Below are 15180 nucleotides of genomic sequence, written 5' to 3'. Positions count from 1 at the left end.
ATTGATATCTCAAAAAAGGACATGGGGCATGATATGGTAAAAAAAATTTGCCTAGCAAATATACCGTACTGTGAGGCAGAATAGCATCATTGTATGGGTTCTATTTCTGGCACTCCTGCTTCTTACCCTGTATGACTCTGGGAACATTACTTCTCTTTGCCTCAGTTTTTTTTGTTTTTCCTTTTTTCATTGACAGAAGAGGGGTGGGTACTAATAACTACCCTACTAAAGTTCTGGTCTTAGGCATATTAGTGGAGAAGGGGAAAACCAGTTATGTGGTGATGAATTGGCTTTAAAATACTTGGATTAGCTGCTGTATGTGACAGCGCAAAATAATTTCAGGGACTTTTTTATTACGGGATATATATAGTAGGTATGTTTTGAGGTCTTTCTGTTTAATGCATACTATGACTTTTGCTACCTGTCCCAATGAAAGGATATGAGACTTAAGTTTATTTAAAAAGCCCTAGCAGTGGTCATTTCTCAGACTAGTTGTTAGGAGTACACATGGACTGGCAGCCTGATAGACCAGGTCAGGTAGAAAAGAAAATGAAAATGAAAATATGAAGGTACAAGGATTCAGGAATTACTCTAGCCTTCTAAGAGTCTTACCCCAAGCCATAGATCAGGTAGGTACTTGGGATAAGGGAAACAAAAATAAGTAAAAATTCAACTAGAGTAAACAAATAGCTTTCAGATTCTACAGAAACTGAAAGGAGTCCATAAGCTTATCTGGATGAGTTTAATGTTACTTCTGTAGCAACTCCTAGACCATTTCTGCCAGATATGGCTAAAGGGATCTTTAATTTTGCTTAGTGATCTCTCCATTGTTAGCAGGTATTCAATGTCTCTTCATTCATGTGGAAGAGCTTGGCTAAGAGCCACTCTGTAATTTGGTGGTTAGCAAGTTGGACATGGTATAATAAAGCCTTGATTCCCTTCATGTGCTATCTATAAAACTACACGGAGGTCTTCCTGACCCCAGGAAGGGTTATACTGGCATAATTTTGGGAAAACCTGGTGTGTAGTTCATTTACATTTGACAGTAAGGGCCTTGGGAATATCTAGATAGAGACAACCTGTTGTTTTTGTCTCCCAGCAGAGCACAGTGGCATGAGAACCACCCTGGTAAATAAGGATGATAATGTTGTCTGCCTGCTTTTAAGGAACTTGTGCTTACTGTGGTCCCCCAGTTTAAGATGCTGAGATTTCTGAATGCACTCAGTTTCTGAAATGTCAGAAGTGAATAAATCTATATCTTAGAGTTTGGGGAATATGGTTAGAAATACAAATCATATTTACCTTAAGAGTTAAACACATTATAGAACTTGAACTCTTTTTGAGGCAGCAACGGAGAAGCTATAATTAGCTAGCAAATAATTAATTACCAAATTAATTTCATTCATTACCATGGGATTACAGGAGAGGGAGAGATTACTTTGGATGGTCAGGACAGACTTACTAGAAGAGGAAGTGTTTGATTAGAATATTATAGGACACCCAGTATTTGTATGAATCAGGTTGAAAAGAGGATAACTTTCTGGAAATGTGGGATGATAGGACGACAAGTATAGAGGCCCCAACATCACGAAACATCAGTAAATAGTAAACAGCTTGCTTTGTAGGTATATACTATGATAAGGCAGATAACCTTTCTGTAGAAGAAATATAGTCTATCCTTTGGAGAGTAGAGAGCCAATTAAAAATAGACTTTTACATAGAGAATGACACAAAAGGTTTTATAAAGATATATTGTGGTATGAAGGGTGGACGCAAGGGAAAGAGTGGCAAGAAGTAGGATGATCTGGTAAGGTGTTACTACACAGGCCCACTTGTGATGAAATAAGACTTAGATTAGGATGATAGGAGCAATCAAGATCACAAAATAATGGAAAGAGGAGAGATGTTGCAAAGGGAAAAAAAAATTAGCACACTTGGTGACTGAGGAAGATAAAAAATCATATAGACTCACTCCCCCCACAGAATGATGAGTCTTGAATTAAAATCCATGTGTTTTATTTAGGCTTTGACAGGTTAATTGTAGTTGTGTTATACAGCTACCAGATTGTTTGATTTTGATAAATAATTTCCCTTATAAATGGGAAAATCTAGTTGTGTGAATAAAAAATAAATAAAATAGTCTTTACTTATTGTCCCTCATTTGTCAGCATTGATGGGTAATAAAGTTTAGTGTTACTTTCTCTCCTTTAGATATTTTGTCTAGATTGTGTATTGTTTGCTATTGTTTTTATTTTTGAAGGGAAAATGATGTAGGTTTTATAGCTACTAGGAGTTCAAATGCAGTAATTAGGACACACAAATTTTGAAATAGTATTTTATGCCTCTTGATCTCAGGTACAAAACACGAGATGAAGCAGTTAAATAGCAAAGCAAGACAGGAGGGACAGAGAATTAAAGTAAGTGTTTTCTATATATTGCATCTATGTTCCCATTAATCTCTGTTTTGTTATGTAACTGCTCCTTCTGAATGTTCCGAATGTGAAGAAAATTGTGGGTAAGAAAAGAGTGTATTGTAAAGTTAGGTTTAAATAAACCCATGAGAGAAAGTGTTGTTGTCACTCTTGGTTGCCTTCAAAATAGTACCTTCCTATAAATTATAATCTTAATGTTCTTGGATAAGAAAAAAATTGGGTTAGGATGATGTAAGCTCCTTTAAATCTCTTGCCAGGAGATATTTAAAGTGAAAGAAACCACATAGCTATCAGATTGTCCGCTCTTCCCTTTTAAGCCAGTAAAACCTTCTGTTTTTTCAGTCTAGCCAGTCTTTCAGGGACAGAGCCTATTGAGGTGCTCTAACATTGGTCTTTCAGAAAGAGCCTTTATGTCAGTTTCTCACTTCATTGTGAGTTTCGCTTAACTTTGTATGCCTATGAAATAGCATCTTTATCGGGATTGATCTTTACAGTTCTTTTTTTAATCTTCTCATTGCTCAGTCTTTAAAGATAACAAGTGGAAGTCAAAATATATTAATCTTTGAATCTCTTATGTCCTTTTTTGTAATTGTTGAGGTCTTACTTTCTGGCAGCTTTTTTATTTTCTGTAAATTTGGATATTTCTTATTCATGAGACTATAATGGCATATATTCATTATGGAGGGTAGATTCTGGCTGAATACATTTTTGGGTCCACTTAACCTATTTTTATTAATAGCAATAATCATAACTAACATTTGTCACAATATAGTTTAAAATCTGTCATGTTGCCTGTTTTAAGCTTCACACCAGCTTACCAAGAAGCTGTTTTTAAAATCCTGCCCATTTTAGGAGTGAGGAAATTGAGGCTCAGAAAGGGTAGATAACTTACCAGATATTAAACATCCAAGACTAGTAACCACGCTGTATAACTCTAAATTACTGTCCCTTTCTACCATATCACACTTGTCAAAATTAAAAGAGACCCCAAAACAGTTGTTATTCCTACTTGTCCAGGACTTTAAAGACAGATACCCTAGAAGTTGTAAGATGATAGTACTATCATTATTTCTTATAAAATTATTATTCACGAGGCTGGCCCAGTGGTGTAGTGGTTAAGTTCACGTGCTCCGCTTCAGTGGCCCGGGGTTCTTGGGTTTGGATCCTGGGCGCAGACCTACATACTGCTTGTGAAGCCATGCTGTGGTGGCATCCCACATACGAAAAATAGAGGAGGGTTGGCCCAGATGTAGGCTCAGGGACAGTCTTCCTCAAGTAAAAAGAGGTGGATTGGCAGTAGATGTTAGCTTAGGGTCAATCTTCCTCACCCAAAAAAAGAAAGAAAAAAGTATTATTCACATTTTATATGTAGAAAAATATAAGCCATTGAATGAATTCAGATAAGTTTGCTTCCTGGTTTCACCACTATATTTGATCTGAGAAAAGATAAGATACTTAATTTCTGAACCTCAGATTTCTCATCTACAAAGAGATTTATCTCATAAGAAGGGTGTGAGAATTAGAGGAAGTTTTATAAAGTATTTAGCACAATATCTAGAATTTATTAAGTAGTCTTTGTGTTCCTCTTTTCACATCTAGTCTCATGAAAAGCTACAGATCTGTTCTGATATAAAACTGTGTTAGGAATTTTACCAGTACACTTGTTTGTGGACCATTCACATGGAAATCCTTTTTTCTCCCATTTCTTTCATTCATGAAGCACTTAGTGAGATTTCACTGTTTTCTAGTCACTGGAATTAGTTGGACAAAACAGAAATGATCAGTGTATATTCCCTGGGCAAAAGGAATGCTGGTTCTTCTCATGGGAAAAACAGATTATCACACTATAGCGTGATAAAAGTTACAATAATGATGGCCCAGGGAGAGTAGAAGCACAGAAATAAAAGGAATACCTGATTATAAAACATCCAGGGCACACTGAGTGAAAATGATAATCTGTTTGGTAATACAAAGAACAGAAGACTTAAACCTGGGGACTTTTCCCATTAGACAAGTGTACTTTGTCAAATGAGTTACTTATTCTGGACATTAGTTCCTAACATGTAGAGCAAAAATTTTGAACAAGATCATAGTTTCTCAAACTGTGCTTAATAGGATGTTAATACACAGTGTGTAAATACCAAGCTCCAAGGTCCAATATATTTATGTATTATTGAGTTAAAACTGAACAGATTTCTTTGTTGGTGTTAGATTTCTCAGATTTTAATGTTATTGTAAATTATAAATCTTTAAAAAAGGAATAGAATACACCTCTCACGTACTTTTCTCATGTGGATTTCTTCTTATGGATTGAGTTTGACTGCTAGTAACAGTCTCAAGAAATAGTAAATTAGACAACTTATACATTTAACTATTAATTTAGATCTGTGATCCATTGTGAATTCATTTTTTGGATAAGATGTGAAATAAGGGTTGAACTTGATTTTTTTTTTTTTGCATAAGGATGTCTAATTTTGTTGGCACCATTTGTGTAAAAGATTATCGTTTTTCCCGTTGAATTCCCTTGTTATCTCTGTTGAAAATCAATTGACCATAGATGTGAGGGTCAGTTTCTGAACTCTCTATTCTATCCCATTGATTTTTTTATCTTTACACCAATACCATACTGTCTTGATTATTGTACCTTTAAAATAAATCTTGATAGTGTAGTGTAAGTCTTCCAACCTTGTTTTTCTGTTTCAAAATTGTTTTGCCTATTCTAGGTGCTTTGCATATAAATTGAAAATTTTAAAACCAGCGTATCAGTTTCTGCAAAGTCTTCTGGGAGTTTGGTTGGGATTGCGTTGAATCTACAGATCAGTTTAAGGGGAAACAATATCTTAACAATGTGGAATCTTCTGACCCATGAATATGGTATATCTCTCTAAGTCTTCTTTAATTTTTCTTAGTAATGTTTTATAGTTTTTAGTGAACACATCCTGCGCGTCTTTCTTTCAATTTATCACTAAGTAGTTTTTGATGCTGTAATAAATGTCTTTTAAATTTCAGTTTCTGGTTATGTCTTACATAAAGCTACAGTTAAGTTTTTGCATATTGACCTTGTATCCTGCACCTTGCTAAACTCGCTAGCTGTAGTAGCTTTTTTGTACATGCTGGAGGATTTTCTATTTGGATAGTGTGTCATCCATGAATAATGAGAGTTTAACTTTTTCCTTTCCAATCTGGATATTTTCTCCCTTACTGAATTGGTTGTGATTTCTTGTACAGTGTTGAATAGGAGTGGTAGAGTGGATAGTTTTGCGTTGTACTTTATGTTGGGCAGACAATCAGTTTTTCACCATTAGGCATGGTGTTACGTATATGTTTCATTGTTGTGATTTATTAGATTGAGGAAGCTCCCTTTTATTTCTAATTTGTTGAGAGTACTTATCAAAAATGAATTTGGGGGGGTGGGCCACGTGGTCAAGTGGTGAAGTTCAAGCGCTTCGTTTTGGTGGCCCAGGGTTTCGCCAGTTCAGATCCTGGGTGCGGATGTGGCACCACTCATCAGGCCATGCTGAGGCCGTGTCCCATATAGCACAACCAGAGGCACTCACAACTAGAATATACAACTGTGTACTGCGGGTGCTTTGGGGAGAAGAAGAAAAAAAAAGACTGGCAACAGTTGTTAGCTTAGGTGCCAATCTTTAAAAAAAAATGAATGTTGGGTTTTATAAAATGTTTTTTCTGCATCTATTGAGATAGTCATACAGTTTTTCTTTTTAGTGTGTTACTGTAGGAATTGTATTGATTGCCGTTTTAAATTTTAGACGTACCTCACATTCTTGAGATAAATAGCACTGGATTATTATGCATTATCCTTTTTATATGTTGTTGAATTAGATTTGCTAAAATGTTGTTAAGAATTTTTATGTTTGGGTAATTCCGATCTGTAGGATTTTGTTTTTTCTCGTACCATCTTTGTCAGAATTTGATATCACAGTAATACTGGCTTCAAAGAGTGAGTTGAGAAGTATTACTTCCTTTGTAATTTTTTGGAGGAATTTGTGTAGAATTGGTATTATTTCCTCCTTGAATGTTTGGTAGAATTTACCAGTGAAGATACGTGAGCCTAGAATTTTCATTTGGGTATGATTTTCAGTTACAATTTCAGTTTTATTAATAGATAAAGGACTATTCAAGTTATTTATGTTTTTCTTGAATGAGCTGTGGTTAGTTTGTGTATTTTAAGAAATATCTATTTGTTCATTTCATCTAAGTTGAATTTATTGACATAAAGTTGTTCATAATATCTCTTTGTTATCTTTTAAATATTTATATTAGTTATCTCTTGCTACATTAACAAATTACCACAAACTTAGTGGCTTAAAATAACACACATTTATTGTCTCATAGTTTCTGTGGGTGAGGAATTTGGCATTAGTCTGCTTCAGGGTCTCTTACAAGGCTGTAAGCAAGGTATTGCAGAACTGGAGTCCCATCTGAAAGACTGACTGGGGAAGGATCTGCCTCCAAGGTCATGTGTTTTTGGCAGGATTCAGTTCCTTTTGATTTGTTGAACTGAGGACCACAGTTCCCTATTGGCTGTTGGCTAGAATCTGCCCTCAGTATCTTGCCAGTTGGGCCTTTCCATCATGGCAGCTTACTTCATTAAAACCAGCAAGGGAGGGCGTGTGCTAGCAAGATAGAAGAGACAATATTATGGAGCCTAATCTTAGAAATGACATTCCATTCCTTTTGTCGTATTCTGTTGGTTAGAAGCAACTCACCTGGCCAGCTCACACTTGAGAGGAATGGTTTATCTAGGGGTGTGAATATCAGAAGACAAATTGTTGAGGGCCATCTTAGAGTCTACCTGACACAATGTTTGTAGGATCTGTGGTTACAATTCCTACCTCATTTCCGATACTGGTGAATTATTTCCTCTTCTTTCTGATCAGTATGGCTAGAGGCTTATCTATTTTACATTCTTAAAGATCTAGTTTTTGGTTTCATTTGTTTTCTCCATTGTTTTTCTATTTTCAGTATGTTTGACTTCTACTCCTACCTTTACTTTGAGTTTAATTTGCTCTTTGTTTTCTAGTTTTTTAAGGAAGTTGAGGTCATAGATTTGAGACCTTTCATCTTTTTTAACAGGCATTTTAGTACTACAAATTTTCCTCTGACCATAGTGTTACCTGCATCCCACAATTTTTGCTGTGTTGTGTTTTCATTTCATTCAGTTTAAAATACTCTATAATTTTTCTGTTGATTTCTTCCTTGATCCATGGATTATTTAGAAGTATACTGTTTAATTTTGAAATACTTGGGGATTCTCTAGAAATATTTTTATTATTGATATTTGCTTTAATTCCATTGTAATCAGAGAACATTTAATTTTTGTATAGATCCATATTTCTATCTGGTACTATTTTCCTTTTAACTGAAGGACGGTCTTTAACATTCTTCATTGTGGCGGTCAGGGGCTGATGAAGTCTTTCATCTTCCATGTGTCTGAAATATTCTTTTTTTTTTTTTAACTAGATGTAGAGTTCTAGGTTGAGATATCTCCTCCCCCCTCACTCACCCCCACCTCTGCCATTCTCTCAGCAATCATAAGATTTATTTATTTCCCCTCTCTCAGGGATCACTGTCCTGCACTGCCCATGTCCAATGTCTCAAAACTGTTGTTTAATGTATTTTGTTTAGTTTTTTGGTTGTTTCAAGTGTGAAAGTTAATCTGATTTCTGTTACTCCATTCTGTGTGGAAGTGGAAATGTAGGTCCCTAAGCTGATCTAATAGGGACCATGGACTTGCTTCATCAGTGGAAGCCCTAGGAGCAGCACGTTACGAGTAAATGGAGAAATGAAGCATGCACTACTAATTTTTCCTGCACAACACTAGAAATACTGGCTCATTCAAGAGATCCTTGGAATTTTGATATGTTGTTAGCTATTATGCAGTTGCTTTCCTTACTACCAGCTATCCCCAAATATTTGTCTACTGATATTTTGTAATCAGAAGCCAAAAATATGTTCTTTAATATAGTAAGCTTAGATATCTGCCACTGACTAGCTCTGTGATCTTAGACATGTGCTATTGACTTCCCTGAATCTTTTTTCCTCATCTCTGAAATGAGACCTCTATCTTAAATAAATAGTTTTCAGCCAGGTTCTGGTTGAATCTGGTTTCCAGATTCTGGCAAGTTGGTGGTAATGAGGATTCATGATATATTTTAAAAAATAGTAAATATTCTAATCCAACAGCTTACCTAGTACATTCCAGGAACCTCTCAGTGTCCCTGAGGTCCTTTTAGAGTTTTTCAAGGTTAAAACTATTTTCATGATACTACTAAAACGTTATTTGCCATTTCAGTCTTATTCTTTCCTGAGTGTATTGTAGAGTTTCCAAATGCTGTATGATATATGGTGATGTCTGACAGTTCTCGTATTTTTAAAACTTCTCAGATTTAATTTCTAATATGGTAAATATCATGGATATGTCTCGCATAAACCAAAGTTCTTTGGAGTTCTCAGTATTTTTTAAGACAAAATATTTTTTATATAAGAGCTCCTGAGACTAAAGAGGAGACCTTGAAAATGACTGGCCTAATGGAAATTATTCTCTAAGTGTGTACACTATTGCCAAATTTCTTGGTACTGGAGATCAAAAACTTAGTGGATAACATTAAGTCATCTGCTGTCATAGTTCCAAGTTTAAATCAGTTCTCTGCCACTCCCTGGCTTTGAGAAAGTTATTTCAATTCTTTAAGACAAAATTTCCTTATCTGAGTGGGGGGAAATATGTATCTATATATAGTTTAAGTCAACTGATGTAATACATCAAAGCCCTTCTTAACATAGTGCTGGCACGTAGTAGGCACTCAGTAGAAGTTAGCTGTAATGATTATGATGCCACCAGAGGTGTGCTTATTTACATTTTTGTTTTCTAGTTATCAAAATGTTTTATTTGCTTTAGGGCATTCTTAGCAAGTCTTAATGTTATTTTTTCTGCCTGCTTGGCAGTGCTTGTTCTGCCTTGATGTTCTTATTTGAAGCTGTGCTGGTATTACCATCTTCTAAACTATTCAAACCCAACCCAGGAAGTTTAACTTGGAAGTTGGCAGACTGGCTTGAACTTCATTTAAAACTTCACTGGTCGTGTCATCTTGCCCCTTAGTCTAATAGAGAGTCTGATAATACTAATCAAAACTTTGGAGACTGTAGTGTGACATACCTCAGGCTCAGACCTCATGCAAAAGACCTCAGTTTATTAAAACATTTTCAGATATTGTCTTTCCTTCCAAACTGTGAGCTCCTTGAAGGCAAGACTGCTTTGTTCACCCTCCTATCCCAGCACCTAGCAAAGTGCCTAATCCATTACTGGCCGTAATACTTTGTTTACATATGCATTGTCACACTTTCATAAGCACATTTCTCTCTCTTTAATTTCCTAAGTTATTAAAATGATATAAATGATATTAAAATGATATAAAATGACAGGTAAAAGAAAACAGAGATAGGTTATAGAGAAGAGGAAAATGAGAAGAAAGTCAAGAGGCAAAATGATAAGAGAAGATCCTCTCACAGAAGTGTCAGTAAACCCACCTGATGGCATCTAGGGTAGAGATTGATAGTACACATTGAAAACATAAGAACTCAAAGCAGACAGGCAGAAAAAAGAGAAAACGGATTTTAGTTATTGCTGTGAATAGATGTTAATTCATTTTGTGCCACTATTAGCCTTAATATGTACGTGGCACATCTCCCAATCTCTCATAGGAGGTATATATTAAAAAAAAAGAAAAAAGGAAAAAGACTGGTAGAACACCCTAAAGAATCCACTAAAAAACTTTTAGAAATAATAAATGAATATGGTCAAGTTGCAGGACACAAAATCAACATACAAAAATCAGTTGTGTTTCTATACACTAACAATGAAGTAGCAGAAAGAGAAATTAAGAATACAATCCCATTTACAGTTGCAACAAAAAGAATAAAATATCTAGGAATAAACTTAACCAAAGAGATGAAAGATCTGTACACTGAAATCTATAAAACATTGTTGAAAGAAATTGAAGAAGTCACAAAGAAATGGAAAGATATTCTGTGCTCTTGGATTGGAAGAATTAACATAGTTAAAATGTCTATACTTCCTAAAGCAATCTATAGATTCAATGCAGTCCCTATCAAAATTCCAAGATTTTTCACAAAAATAGAGCAAAGAATCCTAAAATTTATATGGAACAACAAAAGACCCTGCACAGCCAAAGGAATCCTGAGAAAAAAGAACAAAGCTGGAGGTATCCCACTCCCTGATTTCAAAATATACTACAAAGCTCTAGTAACCAAAACAGCATGATACTGGCACAAAAACAGACACACAGATCAATGAAACAGAATCGAGAGCCCAGAAATAAACCGACACATCTATGGACAGCTAATTTTCCACAAGGGAGCCAAGAACATACAATGGAGAAAGGAAAATCTCTTCAATATGTGGTGTTGTAAAAACTGGACAGCCACATGCAAAAGAATGAAAGTAGACCATTATCTTACACCATACACAAAAATTAACTCAAAATGGATTAAAGACTTGAATGTAATACCTGGAACCATTAAACTTCCAGAAGAAAACCTAGGCAGTATGCTCTTTGATACTGGTCTTAGCAGCATATTTTCAAGTACCACATCTGACTGGGCAAGGGAAACAATAGAAAAAATAAACAAATGGGACTACATCAAACTAAAAAGCTTCTGCACAGAAAGGAAACCATCAACAAAATGAAAAGACAACCTAACAATTGGGAGAAGATATTTGCAAACCATATACCTGGTAAGGGGTTAATATCCAAAATATACAAAGAACTCATACATCTCAACAACAAAAAAACTAACAACCCGATTAAAAAGTGGGTAAAAGATCTAAACATAGATTTCTCCAAAAGAGTTATATAAATGGCCAACAGGCACATGACAAGATGTTCAACATCATTAACTATCAGGCAAATGCAAATCAAAACTGCAGTGACATAGCACCTCACTCCCGTCAGAATGGCTATAATTAACAAGACAGGAAACAGTAAGTGTTGGAGAGAACGTGGAGAGAAGGGAACCCTCAGACACTGCTGGTGGGAGTACAAACTGGTGCAGTCACTATGGAAAACAGTATGGAGATTCCTCAAAAAATTAAGAATAGATCTGCCGTATGATCCAGCTATTCTACTGCTGAGTGTTTATCCAAAAAACATGGAAACACAAATGCATAAAGATACATGCACCCCTATGTTCATCACAGCGTTATTCACAATAGCCAAGACTTGGAAGCAACCTAAGTCCCCATCAAGGGACAAATGGATAAAGAAGATGTGGTATATATACACAATGAAATACTGTTCAGCCATAAGAAACAATGAAATCCAGCCATTTGTGACAACATGGATGGACCCTTGAGTGTATTAAGCTAAGTGAAAGAAGTCAGAGGGAGAAAATCAAATACCATATGATCTCCCTCATAAGTAGAAGATAAAAACAATGGCAAACAAGCACATTAGAAACAGATTGCATTGGTGGCTACCAGAGGGGAAACGTGGAGGGAGGAGGGTGAAAGGGGTGATTAGGCACATGTGTGTGGTGATGGATTGTAATTAGTCTTTGCGTGGTGAACGTGGTATAATCTACTCAGAAATCGAAATATATAATGATGTACACCTGGAATTTATATAGTTATAAACCACTGTTAGCTCAATAAAAAAAATTAAAAAGAAAAGACAAGACTAATAGTACTGTGAGCTACTGTTGATTATCAAAGGAATGCTGGTCTCCTGTTTTTTCAAGGATCTGAAAATTTTGTATGTGCAAATGTTGTTAAATAGTCTTATATTTTTGTAAGTATCTGAAAAATTTGTATTCCACATTTTTATATTAGGTGAAAATATAGTAAAACTATCAATTTGGACTAAATGTTTGAATTACCATATAATTTTACTTTTAGGGAAATAACTATCTTGTTATTTTTAGTTTAGTTTTTTTTTTTTTTTTTACTGAGGGAGATTCGCCGTGAGCTAACATCTGTGCCACTCTTCCTCTATTTTGTATGTGGGTGCTGCCACAGCATGGCCGCTGACGAGTGGTGTAGGTCCATGCCTGGGAACTGAAACTGGGCCACCGAAGCAGAGTGTACTGAACTTAACCACTAGGCCATGGGGCTGGCCCCTATTTTCATGTTTAATTGTGTGTAATAGCTAGAAGTATTCTAATAAAGTGATGCCACTTAAACTGCCTGTCAGTTTCATTTAACTAGATAAGTAGAACACACATACACACTTCAGAGCCGAGTTGTCCTCCAGTAACAGATCAGATGGCTGTTTGTTTGTGGAATTGATGAAGTTGCTGGTTTGTGTTTTAATCCCATGTTATATGAAGAATACTCTCTTTATGCAACAGAATCATGGTTGGTCATGGAGTGAGATTCTTCCACTGAGAAGCATTCAAAACCCGTACTAACTGAGGAAACAATAGATTCACCTACACTTCTGATGTTCACTCTAGGCACATACTTCTTTAGTAGAATAGAGTAGGGGTGGAACTATTTTTACATTAATTTTGTTGTCTGCTTTCTTTTTTATGGATTCACATAATTTGGTTAGGTAAATATATGTATGATATGAATGAATGATATCTGGACACATGAATAGCCAGAAAAGTCATACTTTTAGTGATTTAAAAAAGTTAGTTTGTCCATATTCAAATCTAGTATGCATTTCTCAAACTGGTGAATGAGTACTCCCTGCCAAGAGTTGCTCCTGAGCAGTAAGTTGGAGTTACTCAGAGCCCTTCCTGGTTAGGCAACTGATAGAGAAGGAGATTGCTTCACCTACGGATACTTAAAAGAAAGGAGGCTGACAAACATGCAGAAATGAGGAATGAGTCTTTAGTTAGAAAAGTGCCATGAAAGTGGGAGGATATTGTATTTAGAATTTAATTTCTTTGATCCAGAATAGCAATAAAGGCTAATCTAGGAGAGAAAAGTTTCTTAAAATGTGTCTTTGAAATATAACATATTGATGGAAAACAGTGATTCCAAAGCTGCAGTTCTGGAATATTTACAGACAAATACAGTTAAAAAATGCTTTCTTAAACTAAAAAAAAGAGAAGCCTTCTCAAAAATATTTTAAATGCTTTGTCAAATTAAAAAATTTAAAAGTTAAAAATGAGGAATTGTTCAAAATCCAAGGAAAACTTGATTTCTTTCACTAAGCTACTCATATCATATAGAAGTCTATGCTAAGAGGACTGTGTTTAGTTTCAGAAACCCATTTAGCATTAAAAAGTCGTCTCTAAAAGTTAGGTTTTGTATATCAGATATACTTTCAGAGGAGTTACACCCACCTCTCATATCTGATGGTGATGCCTTTCTGTTTTTCAAAGAAGTCCTAACATTTCAGCTGCTGAGAACTCTGCAAGAGAAACTAAACTGTTGTGTCTTTAGAAAACAGGGGCCTGACTTCTTTTGGTATTAAGTAGATAGGAAGATTTCTTTCTTTGCCCTGGCTTTGTTGGAATATCCATGTAGCACCTGTGATCCTTTAGCCAGATGACCACCATGGATTTTGGAGATCTAGAAACTGAAGGGAATGATGATTCTATCTCTTACAAGTTCTTTTGCATTCAGTTGCTATGTCTGGGTAACTTCAGTGCTGCAGAACAAATCACTAATTCCCTGAGGAAAACTAGATGCCTCCTCTGACGCTGTTTCTCTGGTTGAGCCTCAGGTTGAAGTTGGATGTTAGGCTGATGCTATTGTTAATGTTAGCACAGAAATCCTTAAATTAAATAGATTGAATGAAGACTTGCTGTGTATTTGTGGAAGGAATCACACTGATCCTTCAACTATGGCTTTTTTACTTTCACCTTGAAGGAAATAAATTCAGGCCAGGGGTTCAGCACCCATATGTGCCGGTTATCAAAAGAACATTGTTTCATTAATATACTTTTACTTTGGGCTTACCCTTAAAGATGAGCGGCTTTAGTCATAGGGGCAGCAAAAGGTAGTTTAAATGGCTCATGTTCAATATCACCATGGCTGACAACAGAATCCAAAAGCATTGTCCTATGGATCCTATCAGGATGTGCAGTCCTGTTTAATCCCAAACTATGAACTGTTATATCCATGGGTCAGCATCTGAAAAATAGTATCAACCAACGCTGTTGCTATGGCTATAACAGCCTACGCAACACTGGACATCAAGGCAACATACTGGCAACAAACTAAAACTATTATCATACTTCTGTCAAATTTTGTTGTATCAACACCTGGGAATAGTGGATGCAGTTTTAATTATAGAACCTTAAGACGAGCTAAGGAGCCTAATGAAGATTAACTCATTTCAACAAATGTGTCTTGAGCATTTATTATGGCAAAGGACTGCCTTTGGACCCATGCCTGACTGTTTCGGATAAGAATATAGCTACATAACAGTTAAGTGAACTAGTAAGGAAATGTAATTGTGATTGCTTTGCCTTTTACTGTCTGGAAAGTGCATCACAAATTACGTACACATTATAAGTGGAGTTTGGAAGCCTTCTTTCATAAGTTCAGGGCTGTCTATATAGAACTTTCTGATTCAGTGTGAGATACGAGACTTTTTTCCTAAATGATAGTATATTTCTATTCTAGAGAACAGTTTGGCAAAATAGTAAATTTGAAGATGTGCATACTCTATAACCTAGCAATTCTACTCCTGCATATTAACCCCTAGAGAAAATATCATGTAAATTCTCATATGTGTACAAGGAGACATATTAC

The 15180-nt window shown here is 35.6% G+C and overlaps 1 protein-coding gene across 17 annotated transcripts in view; it reads left to right on the top strand.

Moving 5' to 3' along the window:
* Window positions 1-15180, top strand: part of TCF12 (transcription factor 12) — a 351415-nt gene that overhangs the window by 150453 nt on the left and 185782 nt on the right. For 2 of the 17 annotated variants that reach the window (XM_005603025.4, XM_070236056.1), the window contains exon 3: window positions 2356-2417. The exons of the other annotated variants lie outside the window; for them this stretch is intronic. In XM_005603025.4, coding sequence (XP_005603082.1) covers window positions 2370-2417 — 48 coding nt within the window. In that variant the 5' untranslated portion in view covers window positions 2356-2369. The remainder of the gene's footprint in view (window positions 1-2355; window positions 2418-15180) is intronic. 17 annotated transcript variants of the gene reach the window in all.

The sequence above is a fragment of the Equus caballus genome, chromosome 1, assembly GCF_041296265.1.
Source record: "Equus caballus isolate H_3958 breed thoroughbred chromosome 1, TB-T2T, whole genome shotgun sequence".
Taxonomy (NCBI): domain Eukaryota; kingdom Metazoa; phylum Chordata; class Mammalia; order Perissodactyla; family Equidae; genus Equus; species Equus caballus.
This window is presented reverse-complemented; position numbering and strand designations above follow the sequence as displayed.